General features: G+C 35.0%; 1 protein-coding gene across 3 annotated transcripts in view; it reads right to left on the bottom strand.

Annotated features, from left to right (window-relative positions):
- Positions 1 to 23,036, bottom strand: part of PLXDC2 (plexin domain containing 2) — a 373,661-nt gene that overhangs the window by 108,138 nt on the left and 242,487 nt on the right. For all 3 annotated transcript variants that reach the window (XM_039877520.1, XM_039877519.1, XM_039877518.1), the window contains 2 exons: positions 14,237 to 14,359; positions 8,110 to 8,228 (listed from right to left, as the gene is read on the bottom strand). In XM_039877520.1, the coding sequence (XP_039733454.1) occupies positions 8,110 to 8,228; positions 14,237 to 14,359 (242 nt within the window). The remainder of the gene's footprint in view (positions 1 to 8,109; positions 8,229 to 14,236; positions 14,360 to 23,036) is intronic.

Below are 23,036 nucleotides of genomic sequence, written 5' to 3'. Positions count from 1 at the left end.
ACATGTCTCAGAATGAGTTGTATTACAACGACATTCATTCCACAAGCTAGGCATCGAAAAGAAGTTAAAATATGCTTCCATTTGGCTCACACCAACAGTTATAATTTTTTTTAGATATTTTAATTTTTATCCCATTTTACAAGACAAAGATACATTTATTATAAGTACAAAATTTTCTGTAACTGATATAGTGAAGCAAATTAAGTGTAGATGCATAAAAGAGTCATAATAACTAGGCAAAATGAAGGCAGGAAAGATATCAGGAGTAAGCAGAGGTAGGGCATAACACACCGGCCTCTGGACGAAGATTCAGACTCAAAATCTGCCCCCTTTTCCACGCTATGGTATCATTCAGCGGGATGCAAGGGCCCGGTACAATGCCTAAAATGTGAACTTGTACATCCGTCTCTGAAACAGGGAGATAACAGCATGCTGCTTGAGTCAGAGGTAATGGGATTTTATTTTCCTGTCTGTTCTGCCCTGCAAACCTCACCAAAACATTCATTTGTTTCCATTATGGACCCAGCTATCTATCTAATAAGGAGTACAGCATCTCAGCAAGGGCTTGATTGTATAGCATGTATGCCAACGTATGAATCACATGCCTATCAGAATGATAACTGGAAAAGAATTACTCTAGACTTATTTTTGTTCACTCACTAGTAGCCGCATATATATGGCCACATATATATTACTGTTTTACCCATTCTCATTTGCATTCAACCCGTAACTTCCTACCTCATCCTCCTTAAATGTCCCAACTGGCTTCTGCATTACTCTGTAGGGTATCTGATTCTAAAAAGTCCACTCTTATTTATTATATTATCAAAACAACACATAAAGTCCAGAGTATTAGTGCTTAGGTGTCTGAAAACTACATTCGAATAGAAAGGCTATGGGTTAAAAGTGACAATATAAAAACCCATTTGCTTTCCATGTCGTAAACATTTCATACAATGATTTTAACCCGTTTTGAGCTTATGGTTCCTGAACTCTTTCGTACGCAGGTACCGAGCAAGGCCCTTGATGGCATGAAAGTGAAGGAGAGCCCTACACTGAAGACTCGTCCTAAACATCTCTCCTGCCCCATCTGCACATTCATACCCCACAGAAAATGTGGACAGAGACAAATCACAGCATAAAGCTGATAAGTAGAGACAGCTCCTACATTAGAAGAGGCGTTTCAAACTTCACCCCTACAGAAGCTGGTGCTGGCCTCGGGTAAGAAGGAAGAAACTGGTGAGGGAGAAACTGGAGGAAGCACACCCTGAGTAACAAGTGACCCCAAGCTTCTGATTTCTCAAGAAAACGTGCAAATCTATATTTTTATTTGAAACCTTCTGATATTGAAATAGTGGCAACAAAGCCATTTATTAAACATGCACATGCACGCACACACACATCGGTGACCTCTGATTGAAAGGCTGCCCACCACAAAGTGGGCAAATGATGTGGAGCTTCCTAGAAATGACAACAGTGAGGCAGGTGGGTGCCCGCCGCCTTAAAAAGCATGTGCAGCTCAGCTCAAGAGGATCAAAAGTGTGGTGGGGACTTTATTTGGAGTGATAGCTGGATAAAGGAATGAGTCTAAACATGGCCTGGGAATAAAACACTAAGGGAAAAGCAACGGGATTCAGCATCTCTGGGTTTGGGGAGTCACAGAATGCAGAGTGGTCTTTTCGGTCATGAAGCATTAGAGCAGGGAGACTGCGCATGGCCTGATACAGGCAGGAGCACCTTGTGAGACAAACCTCTCCAGTGACACCTCAGGGATAAAAGGGAGTGAGGCTTGGGAGCAGAAAGTGCACCCAGAAAGATCGAATACGTTGCTCAAGAACCACTAGTTCACTATCGGTAAAGCCAGCGTCAGAAGAAGTCTTCTATGTTTACAAAGATTTCTTCCAGGTTATTGATTCCTCTACCTTGCTACTTTCTTTCTTTTCTTTTTTCTTTTCTTCTCTCTCTCTCTCTCTTTTCCTTCCTTCCTTTCCTTTCCTTCCTCCCTCCCTCCCTTCCTTCCTATTTATTCATTTATTTATTTTTACTCACAGCATTTGTTATTGGAACATTGTAAAGGGAGAATGGTTCAATTTGTCATTTTCTTGCAATATGGAAAGTAAAAAGAAATGAAAACTTCTGGAGCTTTTATGTGTGAGGTAACTAAAAAATAAAAGAAATCCACAAATGCAAATAAATCAGATCCTAACTAAAGCCATGTAGATAAAATTTTATACTTTATGTATTTAAAACACAGGGAGGTATGATAATATAAAATCATTTGTCTATATCTTCCTTAGAATATTGTTTGAGTTTATAATCAGCATTTTATGTTATCTGGGTTTTCTCAACTTTGTATTATAAATCTATTAAATTTTAAAATAAATTTTATTTAAGTTAAATATATGAATATTTCTATACATATTTTCTCATATAACTATAAAGTTTCTTGGATGTACCTATATGTGTGTGCATATATACGTACACATATATTATATTAACACAAACCACAACTACAAAGTTTCTTGGATATATATGTGTGTTTGTATATATATACACATATATATTAACACATGGCAAACATTTTCACACATACAGCAATAGACATAGAAGGTAAATTACTTCATATCTAAATGGCAATTGTCTCTCTATTCAGTTCTTTTTGGTTTTCTCTTACTCTCCTGAATTATTTTTCCCCATAAATTTTACAAGCTCAGCAAATGTTTACCTTTTAATATTTTAAGGATGATTACCATGAATGAAGGGTCATTAAAGTTTAAATAAGAGAAATACTCTTTGAAGAAATTGAAAAAGTATATATTAAGGGTGTCATTTAAACCTTCAGCCAACTGGCATTGTTGATTTATTAACTATGCATTCTTCCACAGGAAACAGTAAATGTTACACTAGGGAACATTAGGTTTAAAGATTTAAATGATAGAATAGATGAAAAAGTGATTTTACCTAATAAACAATAAAGTTTCACTATACCGACCTCCTCTAAAATTTGCTGCTGAAGGAGACAATAAGATATTCAACCAAGAAAATGGATAGACTAGGCTGACTCTCAGGCAGGGCATGTATTCTCTGATTTCCCCATCACTCTGCAGAAAGAGATTACATGACATTTTCTTTCAATCACATTGTCCGACACTGATGACCACCCTTTGCCTCTCATGAGCTGGTGATAATAAAAAATTACCAAATTTGCAATAGACACAAAAAGAACGACATCCTTTCCTAGTTTGTATTTTAAATAACAATAAAATCAAAATATAATAGGAGAAGGGAGATGAAGCAAGTCAGAGGAAAGGACATTTCTAAAATATGATGCTACAGTAGGACAGACAGCATCAAGAACTGTAGAAATCTGATTTCAAATTTCTGTTTTTGGAATGAAATCTTTTTTTATGAATAGGTAGTTTCCTTGTTCAATTATCAATAGACACAAGAAAAATATCAAGCTTATATCTATTGTAATGAAGCAAACAATCATCACTATTCGATGACAATTTATATTAATAAAGAATCTGGGATCTAGGGTGATAGCTAGTTATTAATGGAATAGGTAATGAGAATTCAATTTTCCCAATTCCATTTATCTAGGAATGCATGTTTTTATTATTATGTTTTAGCTTCTTTTCCTTTTTGAAAAACTGAATAAAGCAAGAAAAATTCTATGAAAGGCAAACCATTCTCACCTCATGCTCTCTCAAGTGGCTAAATTTCAGTATAATATTGACTACCCAGGAAAGACTGTTGAGGATATCAAAGTGAGTGAAGATATTCAGTCATTTCTTTAAAAGGAAGTCTGTAGGGAGGCAGTATGGTACACTGGTCTGGCCCATAGACTCTAGAGTCATATTCCTTCGGATGAATCTTTGTTTCACAATTTTGGGAAAGTTATTTAACCTCTCTGGGTATTTCAGGTTCCTTCTCTGTAGAAGATAAAAGTAACTACTTCTTGGGTTTTGTGAAAATTACATGAGATAAATTTTAAGCACTTAGGTAATTGCCTGGTATGTATAAAAAGCTCAATAAATGCTAGATTTATCAAATTTGGAGGCTATTATTAAAAGTGAATAGGACTTCTGGGTACGGCAGACAACTCACATAAGATCATTTCTACTACCGAGATCAAGCAAAAAAGGTGAATTATGGATGGAAAGCATCTGTTGAAGGCATCAGGTAGCTACCAACCGGCAAAGACTTGAAAAGCCACAGATCCAGAGAAAGGAACTCATAGAACTGAACCCAACATCACCTTCCCATCAAGGAATTGGACAATTCACAAGCCAGGTTTAAAGGCTGAGAAGCTGAGCAGAGAGAACTTCAGGTGGTCTCATGGAACTGAGGAAAATACAGGGTCACTAAGGCCAAAGGTCCACGGTAAACACCCAGGCCTTACACGGGGATTCCTAATGGACTGTATTCCAAGGTGAGGGCTAAGTGGCACTAGTCAAGCTTTTATGAACACCGATGCTCAGCTGAGAATGAGCTTAGCCCTGCAGAGGATTAACCTGTTCCATCTAACTGCCAATCGAAAAACAGTTAAACCCTCTCTGGAGAAAGAAAAACATCACATGCAACCTCACAGGATCTCTTTAGTATTTTGTAAACAATGCCCAGCATTTGAACGAAAATTACCAAGCATGGAGAGAGACATGACCCATGAATGAAAAACTTGAGGGAAAAAATCCAGATGATAGAAACAGATGCATAGGAAATCCAGATGTTATAATTATCAGCCACAAACTTTCAAAGAACTGTTATTAACGTATTTTAAAGAAAACAGATGACAAAATGTTAATTTAATCACGTAATTAAATTTATGCAAAAGAAACAAATGAATACTTGAAACTAAAAAGTGCATTAAAGTGAATAGTTGATAATTTGAGAAGAAAGTTTTTAAAAGATATATTTTTTGTGCTTTGGCTTCATCCTAAGTCAACTATATCTTTGAAGTTAACAAAAATAAACAGCTCTGTAACAATAAGGGCCTATAATTTAAAAGAGAATTTGAAATCTGTGGTTGAATAAGACAGAACCATAATCTCACAAGAGACAACTTAATTATGTAAAAGAATCTTTGCCTCCACTATTTCTCTCATCAGAGAAACAGAGGGCTGGGAAAACACTGGGACTTTGGTGAAGGAATGTTGGATGCTGTGAGCTAATCTGCACTCACTCGTATTTGAAACAGCGCTAGTGCTTTCCCTAGCTCAATCCCATTACAAGCAAGATTGTTATGAAAAGCGCAAATGTATTTTCTAATTTATTGGTCATTATTTACCTAGCTGGAGAAATGATGATATACAGAACATGTCAGAAATGAAAATCATTTGAATGGTCAGTATGGGTAGATTAAGATTTCCAAAGAGAGACTACTGGAATAAATTAGCTACAGGAATAAATTGTTTCAGGACAATAAAAATGAAATTTATGTCAATAAATTTCTTTAATGTATTACTAATTTTACTCTACAACTTAACAAAGTCCTTTATTGGTATTTTCTACATAAATCAGAATTTTTCTTCTTACTCACGTATAATAGAATAAAACAAAACTGGCAGTAGCCAGCTAGAAGCTAATTATTACAGAAAGAATTATAATACTGCCCTATCTATAATTTTGGTTCTTTAAGTTTAACTTGGACAGGAACACAAAATTATACTCTGTAAAATCTTATGTTCTTATGATTTTGTTAGCTTGGCAAGTTAACTAGGAATAGTTCTGATTTCGTGGGATTAAAATTGTGTAATATACTGAAATTAGATGAAAAGATTAAACACCAAACATTAACAAATATTTATTGGAAAAAACCAAATGAGTAATACATATGTGAATTGTTACACATAATCTCCTTGGTAAAAAAATGTTTAAGTACCTTGGGATCACCAAATTAAGGTTTTGAGTCTTAGATTTATCCTCAACTAGCTCTATGACCTCAGCATGTCACTCAGTCTGCTTAGCTATAAAATAAAGCTAATAGTGCATGATATAATTCCAGAATTAAGCCACATGCATTTTTTAAACACCGATTTGCCAGTACCTCTGTGAAGGTTAAGAATATTAAGAATATAGGATATTGTAAAATAATTGAAAACTATAATGTATGTGAAGGCACTCTGTCAGATATAATACATTATGCAAATAACTATTTCGTGCTATTGTGATTATAAACATTTTTCTACAAGTGCCAAGAGGATCTACTTCTCACCTCAAATGCAAGGGGACTTTTATTGTGGCAAATTTTACAAAGGGAAATTTGCTTCAGCAAAATAAAATGCATGACAATTATCAGAAGAAAAAAAACAGTAGAACAGGAAATAAGAAACTGCTTTCTAACCAGTTCAGAGTAAGGACAGTAAGGCAAATAATAAAGTAATGACTTCTTTGGAACTCCGAGTTCAGAAAGACGGATGCTTGACAGGACAATAGTCTCAGAATATCAGAAAGTGTTAAAATTGCCTACAGCTTAATATTTCCCATGCCAAAACAGAAAAACCGTCATGGAAAATTTTTCTTTGATTAAAATAAAGAAAAAATTTTTAGAAATACGAAACCCACTGTAAACAGAGAATAGGGGGAAAAAAACTGTTACTCTGAAATGCAAGACATCCATTGAGAACAGTGTAAATGGAGATGACAATTTTGATAATAAAGACTAGAGAGAGAGACCACAATAAGAACACAAACCTCTGTTTTGACAAAGACTACAGTTAGTGAGGTTTAAGACTCTAGACTTACTGACCCTGTGTCTTTCCAGAAACTTTACCACTGTTGGTTAAAATTGTTGAAAACTAACATTCCATAACATCACTCTGAAGTCTCAGTAGCACACTAGATTGTAATGAAAACTTGAAATGAATAAGTTCCTTTGAATGACATTCTCTCAGTTTCCAGAGAGTGTGATTTAAGAATACTGCAGGCTATGATATCAAAACATAGCTCTGGATAAAGAAACACCAAGCGCAACAGATCCTGTATATAATATATTCTATTTATATTATTTCTCCAAGTAAATAATTAATTACACACAGAAGAATTCTTCAAAGAAGTGGACATATCGAGCCTAGTGATAAGATTTCCAACAGCTGACTTATTTAATAAAAATATAATTATTCATCACTTTACAGAAAAGATAAATTTCAGAAGTCCTGACCAAACTGGATCCTTTTAAAATTGTCAACATCCTCTTAGTAGTCAGAGATTCATTTCCTAAGGAAAAATAACCCTTCACTTGAAAATAAGATATCAAGCCAGTATGATTATAAATACCTATCAATCCATGGGTTAATAGTCCCCTTTATCAATACACATTGTCAGAATTTCTCTCATGCCTAGCGACTGCCTAAAACATCGCATCTGCTGTTCCTGGAACTTAATTCATATATGCTTTGTTTTCTTCCCCAAAAGTTAAGGTTATCTAACAGACCTTTATTACATTATCAAAAGAGTTTTAAATCAAACATGCTATTATTCTAATCTAGACATTCTGTAAATTTAAGGCTACGATTTAGTAAGTTTCCATTGTCTACTTTGTCAGTTTGGTAACATAAACCATAAGTTTAAATTCCCTTGTTCTTCCTGTCACTTAGATTTCCAATTAATCTTTCCTGTCAGCTTGCAATGACCACTGATGAAAGGCTGTCCTGTAACGCTTTTAGTACTGGGTCATTGAGCCGTATGAATTTTCACGCTTACTAATACTTTTGGAGATAGAACCAAAAAATTTACGGAAATTGAAAAGGGAAAAACAAACAAACAAAAACATATCTATAAACAATAACATTCCAAACTGGAAATATTTTTTCTTAGAGTTATTTCATTATAATATCACTAGAATACAATTATTCAATAATTTTATAAAATTCATACATCATAATGCCAATGACAGCAGAATACAAAACAAAATGAGCCTTTCAAAGAATTACCAATCAATCTTACCCAGTAGATTAAAAACATTATTTTATGAAGCAAAAGAAACCAAGAAGTGAGAAAATTATTTGAGATTCATGACTATAAAGTATTCCTTTCCTGACACTTGAAGGAAAGAACAGATAAGAGGTCAAGGTCAAGGGGGAAGGAAATCACCAAAACATTACTTACTTCCTTGTATCCAAAGATAATGCGTCCGTCCATGAGCAGGGTTGCTTGGAACGTGAAGCTTCCCAGGTTGTAATTATCCTGAAGATGTACGTGGTCCCACTGAACAACAAGTGCTGTGCCTATAAACCCCATCGGAATGGAAGAAATGCAATGAGAAAAACATATCAATCAATTCCGATGGGAGCCTTCACAAAAACATGCAACTAGCCTTCAAATCTAGCAGTTGTACTGCTTGAATTTTTATATGGTTAACTGGAATTCTGTTATTGAAACAGCATTTAGAATATTGTTAAAGAATTGAGTATTCTCTAAATATTTGGTAAGATCTAACCTCACACTGAGGTTAATACTGAGCCCAGTATGTGGGGGGAATTTTGCCTTAGGAAGCCCATTAATGTTAATGGGTACTGTCTGCTTAAATTTCCATGAGCTGCTTTCAAAATGCAGCCCAAGCGAATTGAATGAATTTCAAATACATTGATAAATACTGAGAAAGAAAGAACATATTCAGAAAGCTAGAGTCACTTAAACAAGTGACTCTATCTCTTCCATACTTAGAATTATACTCTTCCACACTGAAGAAGTTCTTTTAACATTATTGGAAATATTCTTCTTTGATTTACAATGCCTGCATTTCTGTCTTTGTTGTATAGCTTCGAGGAGATGGCAAGGTACCACAAAGAGCCCCAGGCTACAATTTCTAAAGCCTCCTTGAAGTCCATAAGTATAAATTTTCAGTGCTATATATTCATATTCTGATGAGTCAATCTGCCAGTGTTTACTATAAAACTATTAATGTGAAATATAAACTGAAGCGCAGTTTAGTAGCCACCAATGAGAATTCAGACATTTGTTTTAACTGACATTGTTTATTCTCTCTCTCTCTTTTTTTTTTTTTTTTTTTTAAGAAAACAAATGAGCAGCTAAGACTTTTGCTTGGCTCTATGTGTTAGATTTTCTGTTTGGTGAAAAAATCACACTGCCAAAAAATGTTGCATAGAAAATGAGACTCACAGACTAAAAGAGCATGACTTATCTCCCAGGATGGTAAATGTCTTATTAAAAAAGAAAAAAAAAATCAAGAATGTATGACAGGAAGAAAAAGAATGCACGACATGGAGCTTTTGGGTTAGTGAAGATGTGGAGGTGCTGGAAGCTCCACACCCCTTGCCATACTCATTTCTCCCTCCTGACTGTTCCTGAGTTAATCCCTGTACAAAATGATTGGTGTGGAACAGAATACTGTATTTACTCTGCTTTTGACTATAACTTAAAGCTTTTGGTGGCAACCTAAAAGGCTCCTGAATTTCTCTCCTCAAGTGGACACACTGAATGTATAGCTACACACGAAACAATTTCCTCTGAGAAAAATCCAGAACCTAGCTGAGTGACTGCTATGCAATGGGCAACTGAGAAAATACCCACATGGAAATTGCACGCATTTAGGTGCTGACTGTGTCCTCTCTGGAGTCCAAAAGAGCCCGTGGGCTCTTATCCACTGTCCCCTTCTTCCTTTGGACTCACTCCAACCATAGCACCAGGTCACCAGCATCTCTGTGGAAGCACCTTACACACATGTCTGGCACCCAGTTTTCATGGTACCAGCTGAGGGACAGGCCCCCAGATGGTCTTTGTGATAGACAGTGGAATTTGTTTTCATGAGTCCCACAAGACTGCAGCAGACAAAGAATCAATTGCTATTGGGCATAACCTTGAGCTTATGGATATTCCCTAGGGATCATCAGAGATGGAGCAGGTGAAAATGCCCATCTCCCATTCTTCCCCTGGAAGAGGTGTGAGTGCCTATTTTACAAGCTGCTGCCTGATGGTCAGGCACCTAATTAGCAGTCATCTGGGTACTGACTGTCATCCTCCCCAGAGCCTGAAGGCGCCGGTGGGCACTTCCCCTACCCTCTCTCCCTCTTGCTCCAACGAAACCAAGTTGCCAGTATCTATCTGGAAGGAGCTTGTCTCTACTTGTAGTATCCCAACTTTTACGGCTGCCCTTGAAGTTTAGGCAGGTAAACGACCTTGCTCTGATAATCAACAGGGCTTGCATTTGTAAGTCACAGATTATAGCAAGCAAAGAAGTAGTTTTAACATCAGTGCAGGAGCACCTCCCCATGGCTATACTCCAATATTCAGTGCAGAGAGAGCAGGCAAAAATGCCCCTTTCCCAGTTTCTCCCTAGAAGGGGTGTGACAGCATACTTTCCCAGCTGTGGCCTGAGGGGTCTGGCCACGAATCAGCCTGCAAACAGGTGCTGACTGAAATCTTCCCCCTTAGGACACGGATGGGTCTTGGGACACTCTCAACTACTGGGAGCCACCAAAAACAAAGGTGGTGGCTTCGTCAATCACAGAGGTTTGAGAGACAACCAGGAACTTTAGCTGAGGTACTGATGAGATTTGGGTCCTATATAAGACCACAATGACCAGAGATGAAGATGTAGCTCTTTTACCTAATGCACAGAAATCAACATGGAGTCAAGAAAAATGAAGAAACAAGGGAATATGTTCGAAACAAAAGAATAAGACAAAGCTCCAGAAACCGATCTTAATGAAACAGGGGTAAGTGATTTACCCAAATGAGTTTAAAATAAGTTATAAGGATGCTCACTGACATCAGAAGAGCAATGCATGAGCAAAGTGAGAATTTTAGCAAAGAAAGAAAATATGAAAAACTACTAAATATAAATCAGAGAGCTGACGTATACAGCAACTGACCTGAAAATTTTAATAGAGGGGTTCGACAGCAGGCTAGATGAAGTAGAAGACAGAATCACTGCTCTTGAAGACAGGGCAGTGGAATGCATCAAATCAGAGGGGCAAAAAGAAGAACGAAAAGGAGTAAAAATAGCCTAAGAGACATATAGGACACCATCAAGTGGACCAATATTCACATTATAAGAATCTCAGAAAGAGAAGAAGGAAAGAGGCAGGAAGTTTATTTAAAGAAATAATGACGGAAAATTTCTCTAACCCAGAGGAAAAAAAATATCAGACATCTAGATCCAGGAAGTCTAAAAATACCAAATAAGATGAATCAAAAGAGACTCACATGGAAATGTATTATAAGTAATTTATCAGAAGTTAAAGACAAAGAAATAATCCTAAAAGCAGCAAGAGAAGCCAATCTGTTACTTATAAGGGAATCCACATAAGACTGTCAACAGATTTTCAGCAGATATTTTGAAGGTTAGAGGGAGTGGGATGAGATATTTAAAGTGCCAACCAAGAGTACTTGACCAGGCAAAGTCATCCTTCAGAATTGAAGGAGAGATAGTTTTCCAGACAAACAAAAGCTGAAGGAGTCCTTCATCACTAAAGCAGCCTTATAGGAAATGTTAAAAGGGAGTTCTTCAAACTGAAATAGAAGCATGTTAATTAGTAACAGGCATTTTAAGGAACTATAAAACTCAAGGTAAATATAGAGTTAATTTAGAATATATAGAGTTAATTTCAGAATACTATAATATCATAATGGTGGTGGGGAAATCACTTATGACTTCAGTATAAAGGTTAAAAGACAAAAGCATAAAAACTGTAACTACAATAATTTAATGAATACACTACAAAAAAAGTTGTAACTATCACATAAAATGTAGTGGAGGGTATAAAAATGTAGAGTTTTTATATGTATCGAGCTTTTGATCATTACTAAGAATTATACTTTAAAATTTGCTATTCAAATTATTTTTCTAGTAAAGGATTTATTTTTATAACTTTTCTAGTTTTTGTGCATTAATAATCTGTGACTCGGACTTCAGTAGTCTTATAAGCTACCTATAACATTTGGAAGCATCATGACATTTTTAAAGTCTATTGATTTAATACTTACAGAAATACTATCTTAGAAATTTTCTCTACCGCTACTGTCTCCTCTAAAGAAGTTTTGTTAAAATGTTGAATTTCCCATCCTTAATCATTCTTTCAATGATCCTAACCAATCAAAGTTGGACATATTTCAGTAAGTTACTCTTGTACAAAAGGACTTTGTGAAGAGCCTTATAATATTCAAAAGTGCTTCATTCATTTACTAAAACACAGCAATTGCCATTGGTCATTACAGAGAAGATGTTTCAATGAAGTAAAATATATCAATTCTTAAGTGTTACAACTTCTACAATTCTCAGTTAAAATCTTATCTTACATATTTAATTTTTTCATTTACTCATTCATTGAATAATTATGGGAGACTTACTGTGTATGAGTTCCTGTGCCAGGCACTTAAGATAAAATGATTTCTTAGAGTCATAGTCTTCATTTCAAAGAATTTAGTGTCCAGTTGGAGTGGCATGCATTAATTTTTACAAATCATTCAAATAAAGTTAAAATTCAAATATTAAGAGCTACCACATAGTATATGAGACAGTACATGGAGAGAGAGAATTATTTAATGTTTTATGATTTTGATGCTAATAATATAAAAATGTGGTCGTCGGAATCCTGTGCCTATGAGTAAATATCCCCAACATCACCTAGTAAGTGACAGAGCTTGGAAAATAATCAACTTTCATCAAATCACTTCCTGTTTACTAAGTTGATTCTGTCTGGTAGGTCACGCAGTAAGTTTTAGATAAGTTTCTGGTTGTGGTTCTACCTCACATATACTATAACTGCTTGTACACCCTTGAGCTTTAGTACCCAATAAATTTTTTTTAAAGAGTGAAGATGAAGTATAACAGCTTTTAAAGTAATAGGGGGAAGTTATTATAATGGCTAACACTCAGTTACTTAATTTTGGAACACACTTTGGTGTTATTTAAACTGCCTGAAATGTATTTCTTAGAGTGTATGTCTAACTATGTCTAGTTTCCTTTTTTCTTTGCAATTTTGACCTGTAAAATGGCTTCAGCACACTGGTCAGAAGATTACTTTTAGCAAAATGATCACATTTCCCTAAAACTCCTGCACCATTAGGTCTATATCACCCACTAGTAAAATTCTTCTTTGATCAGTAAGATAAGAGAAGAAATAGCTTTATTCACCTCAAATGCTTCCATTATTTTATAAGAAAAAACTGTCACTTGGACAAACAAATACTATTTTTGTACTATAGAGCACAGAAATTTTTATCTTAAAAATAATTAATTAAATTTATTTTTAATTATAGTTGACATACAATATTACGTTAGTTTGAGGTGTACAACATAGCGATTCAACATTTAGATAGCTTATGAAGTGATCACCACAATAAGCTTAGTAACCACTTGTTACTGTACATAGTTATAATGATATTACTGGCTCTATTCCCTATGCTGTACTGTAAATCCCCATGACTTATTTTATAACTGGAAGTTTGTACTTTTATCTTTAGTTAAGTTTCTAAAACAAACTCTCCTTTTCCTATTTTCTCTACTAAAGTTAGAGCCTTCAGTAAGATGGAGACATGAAAATTCATTTATGTCTCCAAGACCTTAAATTTTTATTTAGATTTAAATAATATTTAGTGACAAAATCTAGGTTTTTCTTTGATTATTTTATATGTCTCCAAAAAGAAATAGTAGGGATAGATTATTGTCAGTATACTTGATAAACCTTAATAGGTTCTATTTCATATTTTAAAGTCAGAAAAACCTGAATTTCTTAAATGTATTTTAACCATCCACTACCTTATATGTTTTAAAGGTATGTTCGTCTTATTGTATATATAGTTCATAAGATTTGAAATTTTAATATCTATGTATTATGCCTCTTTCCTATACTTGAAGATCAGAACTAACAAATTATCCTTATTTAGTTTTTCTAATAGGAAGGACTTTTTGCAAATAGCATCAAATGCATATGCTCTGTTCCTGGTGTCATTTATGGCAACTCATTTACTATAGTGCCCGATAGGTGTTAATAAACATTTGTTGAACAAATAAACAAATGAATGAATAAATGAGTAGCATCTAACCATATACTTTACTCTACATACTAGCAGTCACAGTATAAATTTGTCATCTTAGAGCATTTTCATCAGTTTATAAATCCAGTCCACCAAAAAACAAAAAAACAAAAAACCAAAAAAAACCCCCACCAAAACCCCCCAAAAACTCAGGTTACAAAAATATTAGCATAAATCTCATGATTGATGTTTAAAGGTATACCATTCAGTAAGAAATAGGCTAACAGATACTTACCATTATCAAAATATCTGACTGTTGAATTTCTGGATACACTGGGATCAAAATTTGCCATTAAAGGTGCTATGTATTGTGTGGCTGTTAGCATTCGATGTACAACTTCTCCAGTATATATGAAACCTATAATTAGAAAAGTGGAAATATGTTAAGAAAAAGCCCAGATAAAATTTTAATTAAAATACCTCCAATTCAATTGCAGTCATATTTTGCAAATAAAATATCATAGTAGCTAAAAAAAAGGAACAAAATTAATGTCTTGATATATTAGCACCTTGCAGACCAGAAAATCAGACAGCTATACTATGGACAACTTTAATTGTGGGAAAAGTGACTATTAATCTGGAAGAGATTATTAGGATGAAAAGTGAATAATATAGCACTATCGGTAATTCAAACATTCGATCTGCCATCATCAATCCTTTGTTATTTTAACACTAGCAGAACATACAGGTCCTTTTAACAAATAAATATATTTTCATAATGTTTAACTGCATTTTCTAAAACTACAATCTTAGTTTAGGACAATTTAGAAACTACACATGCACATGTCTATATTTTTATATCTTTCTCCATCACTGAAATGGAGAAAATGTTTTAGACCTTATTTTCAAAGTTGAAAGGAGGATAAACAGCCATGAAAAAACCAGCACATTTCTCAGATGGCTCAAGTCTTTATAGAAAAGGAGCACTCTATCAAGAGGATGAAGATCGGATGTTTGCATATCAGATGGTAAAACATTGATAATGCACAAATGCCTCTCTTCCTAGAGTTATCAGTGCCAGCCTATTCTAGCAGTTGGATGATGAGAGGGAATTTACTATGGAGAACTTGCTCTTGATTTAACTTTCAATAGCTCTTATGTTACAACCCTACCCACTTTCAATTATTTACACTGGGTTTATTTACTTGGTGGATTATCCATGACAAATTGTTAAATCCTATACTGGCTTCTTGCCTCCGATGTCTTTAGGTCTGACAGTCAGTTCAGGGAATGCTAACTAATTTTAACGTTAATCTAAGAAACTCACAATTAAGAACATATAAGTAAATGGGCACACGCATGTATATACACACAAATTACAAAATAAAACCCAAAGCAAATTATTTGTGACAATGCAATTGTGATGTTTAGGCAACCATAAGTTAACTAGATCATTTTTCTATTTTCAAAAGGATTAATTTTAAAAAAGCAAGATTTAAAAAAACAAAATTGTGTAGAATTTAAAGTTGTAAAAGTGTTAAAACTTTTGTTATCTCAGTCTGTGTTCTGAATAAAGCTTTCATTGGCATACTGTGGTCTTCATTGTTTCAAATTCTCAACTGTAATTGCTAGGTAAGTTATTGGAGGATTAAATCTGTAGTTATTTACCTTGCAATTAATTTGTCTTTTTAGCAGTATCTTCTTTCCTCGACTTCCTTTTCATTTTTCATCAAAGGCAAATTGAATTCTAGCTATTCACCTTCAAAAATATATTTTAACTAGTAAAATTTTTAGCATGTATTTCAATCGTTGATTATGGCTTGTTTCTCATTTGATGAGCAATAACTTTCAAAATAAATTTCCTATGCCTAGAGCAGAATTTTGTACATTTGTAACTTCACAAAGCTCAGTGTACTAAAAGATATTATATAGGGTGATGCAGTCATTGCTTTTATTTCCTGTAGATTTTCAGAGACACTCTTAATGTTCAAAGCTCTATATCATCTTTAAAATTATGAAAATTAAGAGTAACTATTTTTCAGGGTCTATGATTTATTGTTTCCTCATATCTTCACCAACATGCCTTTATAATTTCACCACTAAAATGGATACAAAAGTTCTATAAGTATGATCTTTTAAGAAAAGCATTAAATTATACTCTGAAAATGTTTTTCAAGGGCACTAGCTTTCAATGGTTATTTCTCTATATATTCTCCGTGTACTAATAGAAGACAATTTGCTTGATTTAAAAAATAAAGAGGGCAGTAATTCAAGGCTGTAAGATAATTTTAAATCAATACAAAATCCATTCTCCAAAAAACTCTAAGAAAAGCAGCAACAATTCCAAGAAAGAGTTGCAAAATGCATGACCATAGATAATTTCAGATAATGCTTACTGTTAGTATTTTAAAAGAATATCTATATTTGTTGCTAAATGTTCCTACATAGGTTTGGCAAAGAGATTCTCCACTCTCTACCACCGAGTTTGCAGATCATGGGACTCATTAACTACTGCTTCTTTTCACCAGGAAAAAATTTTCCAGTTACAATTTCCCAATTACCAAAAGTGAAGTCTCAAGTTGCTCCCAGAGAACTGAGTGAACACATGGAAGAATTTTTTAAGAGGTAAAAGCTATAATTACAATTATGATTCTTCTATTATTGTAACATTCAAATAAATTATAATTAGTGTCACCATGAGTGCTACCATTGGTACAACTACTAAGAACACGAAACAGCTCTTGTAATCACCAGCGCGTCTCCCAATCCTATTAATCTATTATCACTATTATTTGTACCACTGCCCAAGAATAATGAAAAACAATCTGAAGATGCAAATACACGACTACTCCACAAAACGGATTTAATTTTGCTAATTTGGAGAATACCTGTTTGTATTCCTTAGCCATATTGAAATCCAATTCTTTAATATCTTAGGTTAGTTCTTAGTGACCAATAAGTAAAATGCTTTTGACTGCAGTGATGGCCTCTCCTGAATCCTCCTCACAATCCCAGGTTTAAAAAATATCCTTTCAGCAGCAGTGGTTACTATCCAAGTGGAGAGAAACCTTACAGGCCACTGAGAGCAGGGAAGCATTAAAAGTATTGGATAAGAACCAGTTATGCAGGTTAATGAGACCTTTAATGCAATAAATCTTCCCTAAATCTTTGAAGGCACGCATAGCGACCGATATCCCATTTAGACATTTAGCTCTCTGACTCGGGCGTGTCATTGTACAGGAAAAAAAAATTTTCTTTTTTTTGGGTCTTTCATATTTTGAGGTAATTTAGTTGTACTCTTTTGAAGGGCTAATCATAAAATGTCACCTTTGGTCACTACATGCTTTTAGTTTAAATAGCATTCATTTACCTAGTCATAAGGTTTGTAGAAGAGTAGTTATTATCCAGATAACTTGGTACCCAGAAAGACACCTCCATTTGAAAGATCCAAATTAGAGAAGCAAATGCGGTTTGCTTTTGGAATTTCAAATGACAGCTAACACACTGCATTTCTCTTTTGCCTTTACTAGTAAACCTAGGGTCAAGTTCTGAGCTCAGCTCTCATTGACGACTTTGCTCTTGAACTTGGAAGGCTCTCCTTGGGCTGCTTTCTGTAGATGGGTCTCTAGTCGCTGGAACAATCTATTTTTAAATCTGTAAACCTCATCAAGTCCTTTGAGGATGCGATCACTATGAGTTCTGACATGACTAGCCCCTCCTTAGTCATTATATAGTTATTAACCATGATTACATATTTATTAACCATAAGTACTATTATGATAATAGTGAAATTAACCAATTCCTATGCAGGTCTTTACCAATGACATTATTCTCATGTATTATCTTCACCGTACCCTTTCAATACTTTGAAAGAATGGTATTATTATTTCCATTTATTAAATGAAGCATGTAATAAGGCTGGGTAATTTGTTCAAAGCCACATGGCTAGAACTGGTTTTCTGATTCCAAACTTTAGGACCTTCCCATGATATATTTTAGAATTCACTGTGAATTCTAAAATGCTCTCCTTCACTGGATTTCATACTTAAACAAGTAGTTCGAGGAACAAAAGACCTATTCTTTGTGTGAAAATTCTAACATCTACACCTATGACCAAAGTTGTAGTCACTGTGAATCTCGCTACTTTTATTGTATTATTTCAGCCTCTTTATTTTAATCAGAAAATTATATAAATAGGTTTAAATTAGATTCCTTTATTGCAATCCACCAAATGACTCTTTTATTGGTAGGTGAATGACACATGATACACACGATTAGAGATTTTATTTAACGGTAGAATCAAATTACTTCTTAGCTGTGTGACTAAGTTACTTGATCTCCATGTGCCTCAGTTCCCTAATCTGTCAAATGGAGCAGAAATGGTATCGATATCATTGGGTTGTTGTGATGATTGAATGAGTTAATACGTGAAAAGCACTTGAAAACACTGTTTAAAATTAAAACGTGCAGAAAACAACCAATCCATTAAACTCTCTCACTTTTAGCCCCTGAAGTCTTTTCTGTCTAATGCATACTAGTTGATTAGATTTGCATTACGATGTCAATATGACTTCAAAATCGTGTTTCAGACCCAAAAGGTATACTATGTGTTTCTCTGCATTATTCCAGTCTGGGTTAAGGCATACCATTGACTCTAACTATAAGACAACAGATGATATAAAGCCTTAATGTCCAAGCTCTACATTTGATATATCTTTCCTTACATTCCGATGAAATAAACGCCTTGTAAAAATATTAACTTCCTATTGGTTACAAATGGTTGTTTTATTTAACTGAAAGTGTCATAGTAATAAAAGAAGCATGAAGAGGCTATAATTGCCTGTGAAACATTCTGTGAAAAGTTAATGTGTAAAGCGCTATAAAATATTCTATTTTATCATCTTTCGGTGGATATTTTTGACCGCAGAGGAAAGGTCGGAGCTGGCGGTTATGCCTGCAGGGCACTGAACATTTGCAGTTAAATGCTGCTTTCAGAGGACAAATGACAATGGTGTAAGTGCTACTGTTGCCACCATCATGACATGTGAACTACGATCCCTACACATTAGTCAAATAGATCTGAAATGGATGGCCTTTTATCCATAAAAATTTAGAGAACAGATTTCTCATGTGGATCCCTCATTAACCTGACATATGATCTGTTCCATTTCTATTCATGAAGAATTGAGTTATTACACTGAGTGCTGTTTTTCGTTACTGTTTTTATCAATGGTTCGGTATTCGTACTGGACAACTTGCTTGAAACAAACCAATGAAGTTTGAGCATAATTCAACTTACATTTTACACAAATGCCATTTTATGAATCATAATACATTCTCACATGCTATAGGCTACCCACTTCCAGACAAATACTTGTTTGTAATTTAGTCGGCCTTTTAAACAAAGCCATATGTGGCAGCAATTGTTAACTGGAAAATTAAAAGTTGTGGTAAGTTATCTGGTAACGTAACTGTCTGCCAGCTGCAAATATACAATAACAGGTTTCACATAACGGGCTTCCTCTAGATAAAAATCTTTGCTAGTAGACCACACAGTTCACTGTGAGGATATTGGTTTGTACGTACAACCTAGATGGTTACAGAAAAAAAAGAATTTCTGAAGTTCATGTGCGCTCACTAACCACTGGCTCCTAGGAAGCAACTATAATATTGTCAATCACCAAATATTTTCCCTTTACAATTCCAACCATCTACCAAGGTAAAATATGTCAATATATTTTATATAATGAAAAATTGTAAACATACATATTTACATCTTGTTTCTCAAACAAATCAATGCAACTCGTTCTTAGTGCATGTTAATTCCTAGTGGTCACTATTGACAACTCTCTTCCTCCCTCCTTTCTAAATGCTTCTGACTATCTAGGATTTCCAGAGATGCTTCTGGTCAGTAAATGGTGCCCCTGGAGTTGTATAATGCAAGAACTCCATGGCTTTTCATGGAGGCATTGGACTGCGCCTTTGTACTTGAAAATCAAGTTCAACTCCTCTATTCAGAGAGATCCTGGTAATATTTCAAAAGCCTTACTCCTACATGGAGGAATAGGGCAGGTCGTTTTAAATCACTTCTGCTCCTACACTGAGGATTCAGGGATCCTGCTGTCAAACGCTAGAATCACACATGACAGCCAAATTACAGCTGTGAGCTAGTCCCAATACCTGTGGTTTTGATTTTTGGGTATGGTGCCCATGTTTGCAAAATCTCTATTTTGAATTCCACCTAATAGCTTGGACCCTGCTCCTTGTGGGCAGTCTTTCTAGAAGGCAACTACTTGGCTTTCTGGCCTATGAATATCAGCTCGACCTGGAGTTTCCGCTCATTTACCTGGACCTAAATAATCCCTTCGGGAAACTACCTTGGACAGTGCTAAACTGTCAGCTGGTCTTCCACCCAGGCTCTCTAGAGTTGGGAACTCACGCATTGCTGTCTTTCACTCCATCACCCGGGACCCCTGTCTACCATGCGGAACAATGAAAGCTGCCTCTTCCTTATCTAAGGACTTCAAAACTGTCACTGATATCCCTTTGTTAAATGTTCAGAAACAACCCTGGAAAGAAGTTGGCCAAATGTAAAGAGAGGCCACCTTCAGGTGGCTTCTTCATCATCAGACCTTACTGTTCTTATTGACCATTCTGGAGGGCTGCGTATCTTACTTCTAAAACCAGGCCAATTTAAAGTAAAAATATTACTTAGCAAGAGAATACCTCATTTGAATTTTTGTCCAGAAACGTAGTTTATCCAGTTTCTAGTTTATAAAATAAATTTTACCCTACGTTTTTGAAATTATAACTACACTTTCCCAACTCCATTCCTTATTTTCCATCACTGTTTAGACATTCCTAGGAGAGAGCGAAATCTCATCTCTAAGTTTTATCAGAATCTACCCAAGCTGGGTCATGAAATGTCGTGAATGTACTGACAATCTCTTCATTGTCCTTCCCTTTTCAATGCAAGAGAAATACCATTCATCCAGACAGGAAAGAAGCTAAAAGGGAGTAGAAGAGATTAGCTTTCTCAAAGACAGCCGTCTGCATTGCACCACCAGCTGACAGTCAATGGCTTGTTCCTTCCCCTTTTCTCCAGAGTAACTAAAATAACCCAATTGTTGCCTCAAATGGTTTGCGTTTTAATGACTTAGCATTTAACTTATAGATCCAATCTAGCATCATTTCACACTATTTAGATAGATATATAGATGATATGTAAACAGGGTGTAAGTATAATGTATGCAGATATAATGCACATGTTATACATACACATACACGTATACATACACAATATGCATATAATATACATATACTTATACAAATGCATTTCTGTCCATGTGGAGTTGCAGTGTTGTGGAAAGGCCTATGTTTGAGTTCTTCATCTTTTACAAGGTGTAGGATCTCATGTCATCACTTACTCTCACTGAGTTGCAATTTCTTCTATAAAAAAATTAGGCTAAAATTAACCCCTGTTAAAACAAATTGTTGTGTACATCAATCAGTGAAAAAGGACCACACAAACATAGCTGCAGTTCCACACTCGGCATATAAATATTGAGCATCTGCATATGGCTGCGGCATCCTCTGAAAATCAGAGCTCTGTAGAGGCTCCCTCGGCAGCTGCACTGATTCTCTCTGCCCTTGGTCTCTGCCATCCTACGGCAGGGCTCATATTTCTCTGATACTGCCCATGTCTCCCTGAGACACGTGCCTTTTACAATGTCAGAGGTATGATCCGAACTACATTTTCTCAGATGTTTTAGCAGTCTGGTCTCCTAAGGTGATGAGTGTTCAGTGAGAGGTACGAAATCGCCATCGCAAAAAGGCATCGACCCGAATGTATATGCGTATTACACTTTGCACTTTGTACTTTCAATATGCCCTACAATTTGAACACTCAAACCATTAGATACTGAAAGAAAAATCTACTCTATTTAAGACAAGAAATTTATATATTTAGCTTCGTTTTTATATACATATCTATGTGTATTGTGTATGCATGTGAGAGAGAACCACACATCTTACAGTCCACAGATTGTAGAAATCAATACAAAACGCATATTGAGCATCTTAAAGGTCTAAAGCACAATAAAATCCAGCATATATCCTCTGAAAGTATTTTAGGCATGGTTTTTACCCATTTTGCTGACACGCATGCACAGACCCATCAATATTTTGGTTAATACCACCTAGACTGAACTTTTTAAAAAATGTGTTTTCACAGATATGTTTTCTGACCTAACATTCGGCAACTCTGCTTTAGAACACTGTAATTACTGAGACCAGTGAGAGACTGAAAGAAGCCTGAAGACCTTCTCTCCACATCCATGCCTCATATTTCTCTCCCAACCCTCTCTCTCACACTAAAAAAAATATAAATAAATAAACAACAAAAAAATCAAGTTTATTTAGGGTCACCTCTTCCTAGTGTTGACTCAGGGGAGGATTTATTAGAATACATATTCTTCTAGCACTGTTACTACAGAGCATTCCTTATATTCATTCTGGATATAGTAATCAAGACCGAAAAGAGTGGCATTTGGGTAGCGTTACCTATTCAGCTCACAAATTAGATCTTAATTCCAATATAATCCTACCATGATTATATTTGTGAAAAAATCTGACTGAATATATTTATTTGGATCAAAATACTGACAAAGCGTTTTTCCTTGACACTGGGAGTTTTGCAGGTACTATTTTGATTCTAAAATTCTTAAATCCACATCGAAACATTCATGCACATTCAAATATGGATATTTTGTGCTGTTTAACCAATTTCAACTTGTTCATATAGGTATTTTAATGGTTTTAAAAATAAGTTTTAAAAACATAAAATTAATACTGTATAAAGAGAATATGTCCTTATGCATAGATGAATAAGTAATGAGCACCAATATATCAGTTTATCTACTATCCAAACAAAAAAACATATAATAAAGCACAAATATGACCTTTAAAATGCACTGTGTCTCCCTCTTGAGAGCTAACCACCATCACAAATTTTTGATGATTTTTTTTCTTCCTTATCTTTATAGTTTTTACATTCTATGTTTGCATGCCTAAAGACGATGAGCTTTGCATATGCT

This window comes from Pteropus medius, unplaced genomic scaffold (assembly GCF_902729225.1).
Source record: "Pteropus medius unplaced genomic scaffold, Ma_sr-lr_union100, whole genome shotgun sequence".
NCBI classification, from domain to species: Eukaryota; Metazoa; Chordata; class Mammalia; order Chiroptera; family Pteropodidae; genus Pteropus; species Pteropus medius.
The sequence above is the reverse complement of the archived record's forward strand: the minus strand, read 5'-3'. Positions and strand labels throughout refer to the sequence as shown.